Source organism: Pungitius pungitius, chromosome 18 (assembly GCF_949316345.1).
Source record: "Pungitius pungitius chromosome 18, fPunPun2.1, whole genome shotgun sequence".
Taxonomy (NCBI): domain Eukaryota; kingdom Metazoa; phylum Chordata; class Actinopteri; order Perciformes; family Gasterosteidae; genus Pungitius; species Pungitius pungitius.
Window position 1 is genome coordinate 9,721,844 of NC_084917.1, and position 15,437 is coordinate 9,737,280.

A 15,437-nucleotide genomic window follows, 5' to 3' on the forward strand; every position below is an offset into this window, starting at 1 on the left:
CTGGGTTCCATTGCACCCAGCGGCCTTTCTCTCTGCATGTTCTCCCCGTGTCTGCGTGGGTGCTCTCCTGGTTCTCCTGCTTCCTCCCACAGTCCAAACACATGCTCTGGGGATTAGGTTAATTGGTGACTCTAAATCGCCCGCAGGTGTGTGGATGGTTGTTTCTCTCTGCGGTTGATTGGCGACCGTTGGAGAGTGTACCCCGTCTCGCCGATGCTAGCTAGGATTGAAACTGCCACCCTGCGACGTTGCATGAGGCGTTAGCGCGCTTTGAAGATGGCCGACTGATTGAGAACTAACTAATAAGCTATTTTAGCGCAAAAAAGTTGTATTATTTGTTTCTTTATTTCACTCATTTTAAACTTTCTTTCCACATCTGTAGTTGGGTCAGAGTTACATTTTTCAACATCTCCCCAACAGATTGATAAATATTTTGTACAGACATCTATTTTTTCCAGACTCTGTTATCACAAAGACATTGATGATGACTGTTGACTTTCCTTCAAGCAGCATATGAGCTGGAAACTTTGAAATGTTTTGTCAATTGCATTGAGACATTCATACTCTCTTCAGAACTAATATAAGTAATGCTGTTTGTCGCCTGACTTTGTGTTTTGTGCTAGTGTGTCAGGGAATGTAATGTGTTAGGGTTAGGGTGCTAAAATGAGATGGTAAACTTGGTAAATATTACTACTACTAGAAAACTAGCATGGTTATTGTGAGCATATTAGCATGCTGTTAGCATTTAGCTCATAGTGTCACTAGCATTGGTGTTTCATTGTTCAACTTGTAATTACGTAGCAAGGTCACAAACAACATAACGTATTATTTATTTAGTATTAAAATGTGATCTATCCCATTATTTTTTTCTCAAATTGTTTATTATAAAGAATTTCTATCATTGTTTAACTTATTTTATTATGGACTTGCTCACAGCCAACACCCAACGTTATACAGTGACGGACCTTATTTCATTTTAAAAGCTCCTGAGCCAAAAGGGAAGGGGAGCTAGATATGGATTACAATCACAGGGCAATATTACAGCATAATCCTTACCTAAAGGGAAAAAAGGCTGAGAGATTGATGGAAACCAAAATCAGCTTCTCATCCCTCCGAGGTCATGAAAGTATGACTTTGGCTGTACTTTAGTGCCAAGGTGCTACCACGTGAGACCTGAACCTGCTTGTTTAACATCGCACAGAAAGCTCAGATTGTGATTCAGAGCCTGAAGACAATTAGAGGCTGATGGAGTTTCGGAGGGGGGGGGGGGGACCTCTGTTTCAATCAGCGTCACATAACGAAAGTAAACACTTCCAATTGCAGTAATTAGCCTTGGTTAAGCCTCAGCTTTGCTACACTTTAAAACATATTTGACATGTCAGAAGAGTTTTTATGCAAGACTGCCATCTAGAGTTGAAATACTTCCCTCTTTTTCCCCCTCATACCAATTTTGTATTTGTGCTCATTGAATGACCATGTTGAGTGATGGCCTCATCCATTTCACGTTTTTTTTTAACTTCCCTTCCAGTGCTGACATGGACGGGATCAGTGATGCTTCAAGGAGTCGATGAGGTCCCGCTACTGTGAAGCTACGTTGTCAATGTCAGTCAGTATTGAATACTAGTAAAGCTATCCTATGGAGAGTCAATTAATCATCCCCCTTGAACATAAAAATAAAACACAAAAATATCTTCATATTTTCATCAAGATTAAATCATGAACTATATACATAAATGGTATGGCAGCTATTTATGAAAGATAATAAAACTGGGGGACCCATATTGCCTTTGGTGCATTTCTCTATACAAATATTGACTCATTCCTCAGTAGTAGCCCAATGAATGTCATACATGATTATTACATTAGTGACAATAGTTGTCGTAGTCCAGCCGACCTAAGTCATCTATTTATTACAGGGTGGATTTTATCATTTAATTTGTAGCTCGACTAATATTCACAGTGAAATCACGTTCTGATAAAGTGAATCTAGAAACCTTGTTGGACGGCCTTGCTTTTGCAATCTAGACGTACTATCTAGACCTCTATCTATCTAGACCTAGACCGTGACAAGAAATGAGTAATGACTAGACCTTAGCCTTTGCTGTGCCTATTTCTTGGGTTGCTCGTTGGTGCAGGAGGTCACAAACATTGGGAATTAGTAAAAGTAAGGACGTATTCTGATTTCCTTTTTCGAAGCTGAGAACATTGTAGCAATGATTTATTTAAATCAGAGGACTGCTGTTTACGGTGGAAAGAATGGTAAGAAAACCTGGAAAGAGAAGGAGAATAATGTCACAGTTGTTGAAGGAAATCTCTGTGAGTTGATCTGGCCTAAAGGAAAGAGATTAAACTGGAGTCACTGTTATTTCAACTATGTAGGATCCAAAACTTCACTCTTGCATGTGGGTTTTCCGCCTATGTGTCAATAACCTCAATTGTCCACATGTCAGTGATCATGTGCCCAATGGTGCTCGCAATTTAATCCACAAAACACATAATTATGAGAGTGACAGAAGTTAATGAAGTGTTGTGCTACACTGAAGTACTCCCAATGGTGTATCTCTTAACCATTAACAGCAACCAAAGAGAGCTTTGTTGGTGGCTGATAATTAAAATGCACTTAGCATTAAATCTATCACAAGGTAGCCATTTTTGCAACTCATCTGCAGTCATCCAAATTTCACGCAATAGATACATTCTCATTTTGATCATGGAGCATTCTCCATTATCTTTGTGCAGATCCAGAACGCAGCTGCACTCCCCCCTCCCCCCCCCCCCCCCCCCCTAGACACACACACACGGACACACACAGAAACAGTTACACATTCTCGTTCCAGGATTGCGTCTGATGTTGATAATACAAAAGGAGGGAATGACATTGTTAGTACCTTTTCAGTTATATATTGGTTTAGGAATACAGCACATAGTTTTATTCCAGAGTAAAATTGACAAAGGAAATTGTTTTATGTCTTTTTTTTGTTCCCTGACATTTCAGGATCACACAGAAGAATCCATCACAAAGGAAACGGATGTATCTACTTCTGCATCAATAATGCATGGCAGCTGTAAAAGGTCATGCTGAGGATCATGACATGCTTTATTTCCACTGGAAACTGTTACTCCTTGGTTTGGGCAAGTTGGAAAATACTGGAGGTCTGTTAGGGAAATATAGGAAGTCAATAAGTGAGGGAGATTTGGTGGATAAAATAAACAAAGTGTACATTGAACCACCTTATCAAAGCAACCCTGGATTACTCCTGACGTCCCTGATTTATTTTATGGAACTATTTGAAGTAAAGCCTTGGTGCAGGTTGTGCTATTCGATCCCCTTATTACAGATTGCTAATTTAACAAGACACTACAGTTTTGCACTTCCAATATATTTAATCCAGTGTGAACCTTTAGATTTTTTTTTAATCATCTATGCTTTGGTAAGATTACAAAGAGAGGTGGCTTGAAGCATGTCACAGCTGGACTCTCACCCTCCAGCTGTTTCCCCAGTGACTCATCATCAGTGATGAGGCAAAACTGCTCCCCAGCTGCCTGCCTACTCTTGGGTGTACCAGTCCATGAAATCACTGCTAAGCACTGCTGAGCCTGCCAGCAAGCATATATTATTGATTTACATTGGAAACTGTTAACAAGACAGAGTGTTGGCCTATAATACTGCACCTGGAGATCATGTCATCATATTCGTCAAGTTCATGGGTACAGTTTCCTTTGAGGCTCATATCGGATATCCAGATATTTGTTTTCTATTGCTTTTATCTAATTGTTAAATTGTCTTTTAAAAAAAAAGATAAAATTTGTTGATAGTACATTGTAACAAAGTATTATGGGCTTGTAAAGTCTTACATTTGATCGTCAAATCGGTGTTTAGAAACTTATCTTCACAATTTAACAAAAGAAACCAAGCTCCTGAGTCAAGTTTAGGACTATCATCATTATCTTGAATTATGTAAACTAAGTACTCGTTCCTGGTACCAGTGAGACCTGGCAGGTCTGTGTTTTGGACAAGACAAAATGTTAATTAGTAATTTACCACCTCATTATTGCCTGGAGGACCAAAACAGCAGAATTAGCAATGTGGAGCAGTGCAGGTACAGCCTGTCCAGGGACAGTATAATGTATGGTATTCATGTTTAGTGGCCAACCAAGAAAAAAAATCCCCTTGGAGGCTCCCTTATTTATCATATGTTTGTTTTAGATATTTGTATATGAAGGGTATAAAACCTTGTAACATGTGTTGTTACACAGCATCAGGATGACAAATATGATTTCCGTTGCTGACTCAGAAACCAATGAGTGAACCAATTTGGTGCGAGCGGGTCCAGACCTTCTTTGCCTGTTAAAATGACATAACATATGTCTGTTGCCTATATTAGTTGTCCATCATTATCTTTGTAACTCTAACTAAATGGAATCCCACGAGGCTCAGGGATCAATTTTCAACATATGTCTTTATATCCAGAGAAAAGAGAAAAAGCACTCTTTGCAATATCTAATCTTGAAGCTACCTCTAGTGGTGAGAAGGACAACATGCAGCAAAATAGGATTAGGATATACTTTGTATATGATTAAATCCAAGAGATACCAGAGGGGTTATGTTGTTTACAAAAATACATGTTTCCTGGTCTGTCCTAAATGAATAAAACATGTATAAAACTGGTGTGAAGGTAAGCATAGAAGTCCCCCTGAGATGCCAGGTGGTTTTCCATGATAATTAAATGTATTCATGCCCCGTCTGAAGTTTACAAAACGCCGATATCTGTTGTTCTTTGAACTCTCCTCAAGGGTTTATGCAATTGAAAGTTCAGAAAGACCATCTATTTTATAGTAGACACATATAGCTAAGGCTTGATTTGTGTTGAAATACTTGTGTCTAATTTTACATTAAGACATTGAGAAAGGCACCCTGCCATGCTTTGATAACTGTAACCTTCAGGCTTCAGAATTAGAAACCAGTGCTTTTGTTTTGAAAATGATCTATCCCATAAGGTTTTCTGTAAAAGATGTCTAGACAAGGATTGCTTAGCTCATGGCACCTGGTAAAATTATGGAAGATAGTATTATACCGCACACCAACTGGTTGCTTGGTTATACATTATATTCATGAAAACTAGCACTTTGTTGTGGAGGCGGGAGCATCTGGCTGCTTGTGTCACTCATGTGAGAAGGCCAGGTTGTAAGTCTCTGAAGGATCGGTTATTCATTTCTAGGTAGATTCTTTATCCAACTTGGCAGATGCTGTGATCCTCTCATCTCCAAGCACATACATACATACATACATACATACATACATACATACATACATACATACATACATACATACATACATACATACATACATATGTATACATACATGTATACATAGCTTTGGCCAGGAAGCCATCTGGAGATCAGTGGCTTGTAGCCTAGCAGCCAGCCGTAGCAGCCGGTCCCAGTGGGTTCTGACGTCTGGATGGTTGCCGGGACCGACCAGGGCCAGGTGGGTTCCCCAGAACCGGTCTGTAGGAAATAAGTCCGCTGAGTCCATCATGGTTGGAATGGTCTGTCAGGGACACGGCAGGTAATCACACTCACAGAAGAGGAAGTGAAGTTAACCCAGGGACACGAGAGGCAAGAAACAACAAAATAAAACACATTGTGACAGCTGCTTGCTTTTTATTTGTAAAGTGGTGACAGACTTTCTTCTAAATCCAGAGCTTTTAGAGTAATGTAATGTATCAGGCCTGGAAAAAAGTTGGATTTATTGACCAATTCAACCCGTAACTGCAGCTTGGAGTCGAAAGCGACTGCAGTGACAGCCTATCCTCATGCTTCAGGAAATAGGATTTATCTATAACAAGCATTTCCTACTCTACATTACATGTAGGCCACATCATTTGTCATGAGACGCAGATATCTACGAGGCTATTAAGCTGCACCTGTGCAAACTGCAACAGCAGGTTAGTGGGGACTGTTAGCTTGGAGGCTTACCATTATGTAAACAGAAGAGAAAGAGACCTGGGGCTGATCCTGTCACGTAGCCTATTCAAGCAGAGGTCGTTGTTGTTTAGAATTTATAGAGAATTTAGACTACGACACAGAGAACATGAACTTCATACAATGTGTTGAAAAAAGTTGTGAAAAGATATCAATGGAAATTGTCCAAAAAAATCCCACAACCCTTTACTTAATGTATCTATTTATTTGTCAAGGAAAAATACCCAGACCCAGTAATGCTCATCCCAAAGCTAGTGGTATACAAATAAACCCACATACACTCCATTTTGACATTTTGATAGGTTTTTTTTCTTCATTTTGTTACTAATATAATTATGCTAACATTCGTCATTGTCAAGATCATATAACCTAGTGGTAGTTTACCATGCAAACATAGCTGGTAATGTTGTTGCATTAATGTGTGACCTCGCGCACAAGGGGAAATTTGAACATGGTGGAATTGTTCTAAGCGGAAGGCCACCAATGAGTTATTAGTCTAAATATAACTTTATCATGTTTTCATCAAACTACTGTAATGGCATCAAACATGGTACTTTGTTTTGCTAAAGTTTCCCTTGAGTACCGTTTTCGTTCCACATTTACTCGTGCAATGACCTTTGAACCTTTTGACGCCTCAACAACTTCTCCAACGAAGAGACGTCTCAGTTATTTGACTTTCCAGCTGGTCCCTGAACACACCGCCGGGGGACGGGCTCTTTGTCTGCTGTTTTTGTACGTTAACGCGCCTGCGTGCAGCGCACTTTGTCTGTTTCTCAGGTGCGCTCCGCAGCCCGGAGGACACGCTGCAGGTAAAGCGAAAGGTCTCCACCTTACCGCGAATAACGTTACCGAAACTAAAATGAAATAATGGAGAATATGCGACCGCTGTTTGTCGCTAAGGGAAGTATTTAACAACAGTGTTCGGGGAGAATGAAGACTTTATAATGTCTGTTAACGTTGCGTCCAACTATTGTTGTTTACGTAGGCAGCGTAGGAAGCCATATATATATATATATATATATATATATATATATACATGTGTGTATATATATATATATATATATATATATATATATATATATGTACATATATATATATATACACACACATGTGTGTGGGTGTGTGTATATACCGCTGTGTATATATGGGGCAACAGGTGGCTGTCTTAATGAGTTCCCTCTCTTTGGCCAGCAGCAGCAGCAGGATGACATGGCAGATGCTACAACAGAGAGCACATTTAACATGGAGGATTTCTTCAAAACGGTAAACTTTGGTCTGGTTTCATCGGCTGTTTATTCTGTCATATCCAGAAGCCCAATGTAGAGAGTCTGTTTGCACAGGTGGGGGAGGTGAGAAGCCTCATCGACAACATCTCCTGCCAAGCAGAAAAGGTGAAGGGACTACAGGCCGCCATCCTTTCCACTCCCAACCCAGACAAGAGTAAGTAGAGATCTCAGGGATCTACCCTTCCTCCAAGGCTCATTACACAAACAAACACAGCAACACGCACACACTGCACACACAAAAGGCAAAACCGCCTTTGACCAACGCACCTGAGCCTGTTTGTATAGAGGAGTCATGCCATATGGAAAAAAAATGGATCATATTTAGGACATTTAGGGCTGTGATGGAATGTTTTTGTAGATATATCTGCGTAATTAACATGCTCTTACACCATGCACCAATGTTATTTTAGGAGAAGAATAGACAGTATGAATACAAGTTAAAACTTGGCTGCAGATGCTCTGGTCACTACACTGCGTGTTATTGGAATATGTTGATTGGGATTGTTGATTTCAATTTAAATGAGATGGACCTGCATCGTTCTGAAGCAAAAGTATTCACATGATGTTGACAAAGTTGCCATTATCAGAATATTACAAATTGATGCATAATGAACAAAAACATTTTGGGCTGACAATGTGCATTTTAAAGTAAGCGGCTCAGAAAATGAGTGCATAAAACAAACCACATTTAAATGCTGAAATGATTCCTTCAATGTATTTGCTGATATTTTGTTCATAGAAAAAAAAGACAAAGTGGAGCTGATAAACAAGGAGATCAAGGGAAACGCCAACTTGGTCCGAGCCCGGTTAAAATGTAAGTGGAGCTGTTTTTTTATTCCTAATCTTTGGATTAAGCTTGGTGCAAGCTGTCTTTAATGTTGGAGAGAATGAGGAAGTGCTGTGCAGCACATCCCTCTTCCTCAAATTGTGGACCGCATTGTTCATGACACGGAATTTGACTTGCAAATGCTTATAAAAGGAATGATGCTGGACTCCACTCTGCAGGCCATCAGCAAGAGCACCGTCCATCTCACATTAACAAAGCCCGGACGATACAGAAGCATTATAACAGCTTGTACAAACAGCATTGTATTCTTCAATTGCACTCGCAGGGTTATGAACAGCGTGTTCGAGTTTGAATATCAGTTTTAAACAGGCACTCTGCTTATTTTTGTATGGAATGTGTGCTTCCAGCAATGCAGGCCAACCTCGCTGTGGATGAAGACAGTCACAGAGCCTCAGTAGTTCAGCGTATTCAGAAGAACCAGGTCTGAAGGCACTTTTATTTCCTGTTTCAAATAAAACTTCCATCTTTAGGCACCTAGCACAAATCTGCCATGATAACTGGTATTCTATTTTCCCCCCATTGATAAACCGGTTACGTGTTTCCGTGTACCCGCTTTACCCCCAGCACTCCGACCTCACTCGGTGCTTTGCCGAAGTCCTCCGGGGCCACCACACGGCGCAAATCTCCTTCCGAGAGAAATGCAAAGCGCAGATCCAGAGACAGCTGGAGATTGGTGAGTTGCCAAAAAATAAATGACACCTGAACACGAGTGCTGCCCTTCCCCGACCCCCCCCTCACTCAAAATGGACTTTGTATCATGCACCAGTTACAGTTGGTGAGGGTGTGTCTATTGTAACAGCTCCTCGGAGAGTCAGAGATAAAATTATGTAGGAGTAGTAATATTGGTGTAGCAGGAGAGAGGGGCTGGGATATAATGTGGCTGTCTTGTGGTGAACATGAAAAAAACAAACAATTAACCTGTAACTTCACCGAAAAGACCACTCTTCACCTCGCCCCGTATTGTTACCATTACAGTGGATAAAGTGACAACGGATGAAGAGATGGAGGAGATGCTGCACCGTGACAATCTTTCCATCTTCATATCTGATGTAAGTGGAATTTCCTTCCATTCGGGCCGATTCTGTAATGCAATAGCCAGTAAAATCTAATGTAGCTTTTGAATTTTTAAATGTAACACCAGGCTAAACGGAGGATGATTATTACAAAAAACTGGTGTACTTTTCCTGTCGCAGATGAACTCTGGCGCTCTGATCTCGAGCCAGGCTCTGAGTGAGATTGAATCACGGCACCAGGACATCATCCGCCTCGAGTCCAGCATCAAAGAGCTGCACGACATATTCGCCGACACCGCCTTGCTGTTGGAGACTCAGGTAAATATTGAAAATATCCATGACTATTCTAAGGAATGTGCCGGAGACAAAGGGCGATCCCGACTGGTGTTAATAATGTTGTTCTTCCATCAGGGGGACTTGATCAACAATATAGAGAAGAATGTGACGAGTGCTGCAGAGTACGTCGACGCGTCCAAAGCACAAACCTGTGAAGCCATCACGTACAAGAAGAATCCGTACAAGATAGCATCTCTGCCGAGCTTCTTCAGGCCTTTCAAGAGGTAAACCTTTTCTGAAAGTGCTACCGATCAAGACGCCTCGGATGTAAGGCCTTGACTGAACTCCTAAATATGTTTGAACATTGACTGCACCAAACGTTTCCTGCTCCACAGCCGAGCCACGCCTTTCATCAGGTTGTTGTTGCTGTGCCTGTCTGAACTTGAGCTGTTAAAAAGATGGTGTGTGTCAACTTGAAGGTGAAAAGGCGCTACGCCCTGTGTGCCGTCAAAAGAAAAATATATGAGTTGACCTTTTTAACAATGGTTGGAGACTCTTTGGAGACGCCATTGCATTACGATGATACAAAAAACACACACAAACTCAACCCCAGCTAGAGTTTTAGACAAAGCCTCCTGGATGGATTTGTTCATCCGTCCACTGGCGGTCAGCCGGTGTTCTACGTAGTGGCCAGCAGGTGGCCTGACAACATCCCATAGAACTGTAAACCAGGGTCACTCAACTTCTCTCCTCACTGCAGTCCTGCCTAAACTCTGTGTTTTTCTCTCATCCTGAGTGTTTAACCAATGTCGTTGTGTTGCATATTCTTAAAGAAATGTCTTCGTGTGACTTTGTTCTAATCCTAAAATAAAGGTGAAAGCTTCACTACGGAAAGTGTCTTACTGGTGTTTTGTGAAAGAGGGAAAATGTTTATATGAAAATGATTATTCCTAATGTTGGATGTAAAGAAACTGTAGTTGGTCTAAAATAAACCTTTAACCCACACGGACGGGAAACAAATGAACGCACAACCCAGCAGTAATTGTTCAAGTTTTACCTCTACAAAGCAAAACAGCTGCGTAAGCTCGAAAGGGCTTATACTGTATTTATCAAGTCCCCGGTTTTAAAAATCTTTTAATGAATATTTACTTATTCAGTCTGTGACGGTGGCAGAGTGCACTCCAAAATGTCAATTTGGGTTGGTGACTGCGTGTGTCATTGCATTGGATTTACACCCTTTACATTCAGCATTCAGTGATCTTCTGTATACAGTACTAGTCACTATTAAAGAATATGTATACCTTATGATCTTCCACAGTTTTATATTGTAATTCATCGTCTGTCTATAAATAATGGATGATGGATTATTGCCTACAGGTATCATTCTCCCCTGTGGGTTCTGACAGTAAGGGAGGATGTGCAGTCGAGCTGCATCCTGGGAAGGCTGCCAGCACGAACCCATCGACTTGTCTCAATGCGATTCTCTCTCTCCCTGCTCCCTACGTCCTGGATAACATTTCACAGCAACTTTGCTCTTTGCTGAAACCACTGATTTCCAACAGGGGGGAACTGAAAATGAGTAATAGATAAGGTCGACAATGTAATTTGAAGAAAGAAAAAGAGAGCGACATAAGATCAGGAGGGAAGTTAAACAGACTCAGGCCTATGTAAAAACAGGGTTTCTTTATTGGCTGTGCCCGAGTGGTGAGGTCTTGACATGGAGCCTGACCACAATTCAAAAGGGCTCATTGATGTGTGGCTGCAGTGTGGGGTAATGGGCTGTCTGCTTTGATTGACAGGTCATCGCTCATGTCTTTCATTTAAACAGGGCTAATTGGCTGAAAATGGGCCGTCCCCAAAAGCGCCTCGAAACGTTCCCCCGGCTGGAATGGACTACAAAGATGGACAAATGCACAGGGGGGAGACAGGCTGGAGCATGAAGGGGGAACAGTTTTCTTTCTGCCTCCTTACGGAGTCTCCAGCGCAGGCTTACTTCTTGGCTTTTCCCTGGGCGGCCACGGCCTCCATGGCCTTCTTCACGGTTTCCTCATCACCAAGGAAAGCCATGGGCTTAATAGGCTTCAGGTCTGCGTCCAGCTCGTACACAATTGGAATTCCTGTGGGCAGGTTCAGCTCCATGATGGCTGCGTCGGACATACCTGCAGAGACGGACAGATGGAGCAGATCAGCGTACAGAACAGAGAGGGGAATGGAGATGTAGTCTTTTTCTGTATTTTAGGTCATTAAATAGCCGCAATCTCTGACTTCTAATCAAAGAAATGATTTTGTGGCTGTCTGACTCCCTCATCTATGTCCGACCGCTCCTTGAAAGAGTACAACCTTTATACGTAAAGGTCATGACTGTAATGGGAACCAAGCTCATGACCCTCTGCCCTGTCTCTGAGCGGAGTCCCTGCATGCTATTTTTATGCTCTGTAACTGTGTGTGTGTGTGTGTGTGTGTGTGTGTTTGCTCAGATAAGTGATCACCTTGCTTGGCCTTTACAATGAAAGCTATTTTCAAAAACCCAAATAACAAATTATTTTTCTTTGCAATTTGGTGGTGTTAGATCTTATAATGTAATCAATAATTTCTTATTTTTTTAGGACAGAATTTTACCCTCCTCCAAACTGTAGTACTCACCCTCCAAGTGCTTGACGATGCCACGGAGGCTGTTGCCGTGGGCAGCGATGATAACGTTCTTCCCCGACTTGATTTCTGGCGCGATGACGTCATTCCAAAAAGGCAGGGCGCGGGCGATAGTGTCCTTCAGGGACTCGCATGTGGGGAGCTCACCCGGCTTCAAATTCTTGTAGCGCCGGGACTGGAGGTGGGCAAGAGCAGTGAAAAGATCGATGGACAGAAGTTAGATATCTTACCGACAAGAGAAACCTACTAATAGATTACGGATTCCAAATGAGCTGCCCGCCTTGGTTTCAGTTGTCTCACCTCGCTGATGACTTTGTTGTAAGGGTGATCCTTTTCCATGGGTGGAGGTGGGATGTCGAAGGAGCGGCGCCAGATCTTCACCTGCTCCTCGCCGTGCTTTTCTGCGGTCTCGGCCTTGTTGAGGCCGGTGAGGCCTCCGTAGTGACGCTCGTTGAGGCGCCAGGTGCGAATCACGGGGAGCCACATCTGGTCCGTTCCCTCCATGATGGTCCACAGGGTCTTGACGGCGCGTTTCAGCACGGAGGTGTAGCACACGTCAAACTTGAGGCCCGCGTCCCTGATGGCCAGGGCCCCCCGCTTGGCCTCTTCCACGCCCTTCTCGCTGAGGTCGGCGTCGAACCAGCCACAGAAGCGGTTCTCCTGGTTCCAGGCGCTCTCGCCGTGGCGGACGATAACCAAGCGGTGGGCAGCGGCCATGTTTACACTGTGTTCTCCTGAGGTTGACTCCAAACCAAACACAGTTCCCTCAGCCCTTCCAACTGGTGCACAAACACAATGTCTGACCAACAGTGAGCCCAAGTCGGCATGCCACACTCTTTTTATAGCAGCCTGGGGGGTGGCGGCACGTGTCAGAAAGGCCTCCTTCACTTTCAGCCTGTGAGGGGCATTCACGCTCTGACGGACACACATGGCCGGCCAATAGAACTTGACCTCTGCTGGGCTGGTGGCACATGTGGTGGCTGGGAAGGCCAGAGGTCAGATACTTAGCCAAAATAGCAACATGACTTTTAAACTGAGAAGTAAAGTGTAAAGATCAGACTTGGCTGCAGAGAGAGTGTTGCTTGTTCTGAAATGAACAGTGAGAAACTGTAGCTCATTCAACTTTGAGGATTTCATGTGTTTAGTAAATATTGTATTTCTTCACAGGGCAAAACAGGCTGTGTTGGGGGGAAATGAATGAGCAAAACAATACGCCGCTGAGTTAGAAGGCAGCGTACAGTGTGTCCGCACGTGCTTCGTCTTACTTAACAGGTGAACTGACTACCAACTGTTCTTCACTATTCTCAAAGTATATGGTCATTGCTCTTGCCATAGAGGTACATATCAAGAACAGGCAAAAGATGCAGAAACTGCATAATACAAGTGTTCAAAAGTGTCCCAGTTAAAAGGGAAAAAGCTCCTCAAAGATTGAAGTTAAAGCTTGACTCATCTCCAAGTCCTCGACCTGGTCCAACCTGAGGAGTCATATCTGTCCAAAGTCTCTTATATTTCAAACAGGGGGATTTATAAAGTGTTATTACTGTCAACGACCTCTAGACGTTGTTCTATTATGATCATATAACATATGATCATATAACGTTTTAGCTATATTCAAAGTCTACAGTTGAGAAACGTCTAATGTTGCGCCTTGCAGGAAACATGATACACCACTCGGACAAACTATTGTTACAGAATATTCTGTAGGAATCCTTCATTAATGTGAATGTCTGGAAGCACTCAGACTTCCAAGATGAGGATAGGCAGTGCTGATGAAAACTATAAGCCACAGAGCCAAGGCTGTCAGACAATGTCAATGCCTCGGACACAGCTAATTAAATTATATATGGATCATAATTTAATTGCCAGAGAAAAAAGGAGAATACAATCTTCCAAAAATATGATATTACTGGAGTTCCAGGCCTGACGCCAGAGTGTCTGATCTGAGTGTGATAAGAAATTAGGGTTATTGTACTGTGCATGCTCCTTTTTGCAGCTCGGTCACACTGGTTCTACGATAAATTAACATTAATGGAATGAATATTAAAATACAGTTGTCAATGTGGGAATGAGGAAAGAGATCAAACATCAACCTCTGCTACAAGGTTTTGGATCTATTGCATAGTTACTGTTGCTCCCGTAGCAATAGTTATGCAGCAACAAGGAGCTGATAAACCAGTTGTAGGCCACCTGCCAAACAAGCCGCTGGTAGATACATTTACAGAATGGCTATTGAACTTAAAGGCCTGTATGTTACGCGGGATTTGAGAAAAATGTATCAGGCTAATGGAATTTCCCCTTTAAGATGAACAAGACGAATGTTAGGACAGGTGATGAAACGGATTGCACTGCAGCTGCTTAATTATGTTGTGTGATGTATCATACACTAGAGGTCAGCAATGTTCGTCTTGCGCATGGCTGAAGGCTGTGTTTTGTGAGGTGTGTGTGTGTGTGTGTGTGAACACTGTCCACCTTATATGCAAGAAATCTAATAGCAAATTTGGCCAATAGGCAGTATATCCCTTAATGATAATAATCTGCCTCTGAAGTGTAAAAACTAATTATAAATATTGATAAACTATTCAGCTCCATCTCTATTGCCTTGAATCAGTCAGACAATGTAACCCTCAACCTGCACGTAACCACCAGCATGTAACGCTACAAGGTTGCTGAATTTGGTAATGCCATCACCATGTTTCCTAAAGTTCCTGGGATGTTTAAATGCATGAATTCAAACTTAAACTACGGCTGTGCTTTTACATTAATCAGATCCACAGAAATGGGTTTGTGAAGAGAAGTTATTGGTCTACTTTGTCTCGTTCATTTCCTGCATGTATTTTGTCCGCCAAAAAATAATTGCCCTAATGCACATTTTATTAAGCTGCTGTTGAATGAGTGTACACATGGGAGTTTGTGTGATCACAACTGTTACGATGACTCAGCCTGCAGCAGAGTCCACGCAGCTCCCACTGGAGTCCCAAGTGTCTTGCTGCCTGCCTCACTTCTGTTCTATGAGTACTGGGAGGGGCCTCTGCTGCATAGGCAAATTACTGGAGCAGTCACACTATGGAATATGCACACACAAACACACACAGTTATTGCTGAAAATGCACTGCAAATCTACCAACATATACTTTAAGTACACATATCCATACAAACACACACACACACACACACTCACACCCTCAAAAACACTGGAAAAGAAAATGCATGTCAGCAGCTCGGTGTAATTGACCTGCCAGGGTATCTGTCCTGCAGATGAGAGGGACTGTTAGTCTTTTATATATTTAAAAGACTCTTCCTTCAATGATGCAAAACATTGCAAACTATTAAAACTATTTCTATTATGTCTTTTTCGATTGGTAACGCTTGCATTCTCAAGGA

At 42.2% G+C, this 15,437-nt stretch overlaps 2 protein-coding genes across 3 annotated transcripts; one reads left to right on the forward strand and one right to left on the reverse strand.

Annotated features, from left to right (window-relative positions):
- Positions 1–6,716: 6,716 nt before the first annotated feature.
- On the forward strand, positions 6,717–9,759 carry LOC119227010 (syntaxin-2-like). 2 transcript variants are annotated; one of them, XM_037485454.2, is made up of 9 exons: positions 6,717–6,794; positions 7,177–7,248; positions 7,326–7,425; positions 8,011–8,085; positions 8,466–8,539; positions 8,683–8,791; positions 9,094–9,167; positions 9,312–9,449; positions 9,543–9,759. In XM_037485454.2, exons 2-9 carry the CDS (start codon positions 7,195–7,197, stop codon positions 9,693–9,695), a joined length of 777 nt encoding a protein of 258 aa, XP_037341351.1. In that variant the 5' UTR covers positions 6,717–6,794; positions 7,177–7,194; the 3' UTR covers positions 9,696–9,759. The 2 variants fall into 2 exon arrangements, with proteins under 2 accessions (XP_037341351.1, XP_062414868.1); XM_062558884.1 differs by having other exon boundaries at positions 6,768–6,794; positions 7,180–7,248.
- Positions 9,760–11,070: 1,311 nt separating this feature from the next.
- On the reverse strand, positions 11,071–12,866 carry pgam2 (phosphoglycerate mutase 2 (muscle)). Its single transcript, XM_037485457.2, has 3 exons — positions 12,357–12,866; positions 12,051–12,231; positions 11,071–11,566 (listed from the first exon to the last, which is right to left on the reverse strand). Exons 1-3 carry the CDS (start codon positions 12,771–12,773, stop codon positions 11,397–11,399), a joined length of 768 nt encoding a protein of 255 aa, XP_037341354.1. The 5' UTR covers positions 12,774–12,866; the 3' UTR covers positions 11,071–11,396.
- Between the last annotated feature and the right edge of the window lie 2,571 nt (positions 12,867–15,437).

Coding starts and splice junctions, on each gene's coding strand:
- LOC119227010 (XM_037485454.2), top strand. CDS start 7,195: ATGGCAGATGCTACAACAGAGAGCACATTTAACATGGAGGATTTCTTC. Junction 7,249..7,325: donor TGGAGGATTTCTTCAAAACG/GTAAACTTTGGT, acceptor CTGTTTGCACAG/GTGGGGGAGGTGAGAAGCCT. Junction 9,168..9,311: donor TTTCCATCTTCATATCTGAT/GTAAGTGGAATT, acceptor TTCCTGTCGCAG/ATGAACTCTGGCGCTCTGAT.
- pgam2 (XM_037485457.2), bottom strand. CDS start 12,773: ATGGCCGCTGCCCACCGCTTGGTTATCGTCCGCCACGGCGAGAGCGCC. Junction 12,232..12,356: donor ACAACAAAGTCATCAGCGAG/GTGAGACAACTG, acceptor GCCCACCTCCAG/TCCCGGCGCTACAAGAATTT. Junction 11,567..12,050: donor CATCGTCAAGCACTTGGAGG/GTGAGTACTACA, acceptor CCGTCTCTGCAG/GTATGTCCGACGCAGCCATC.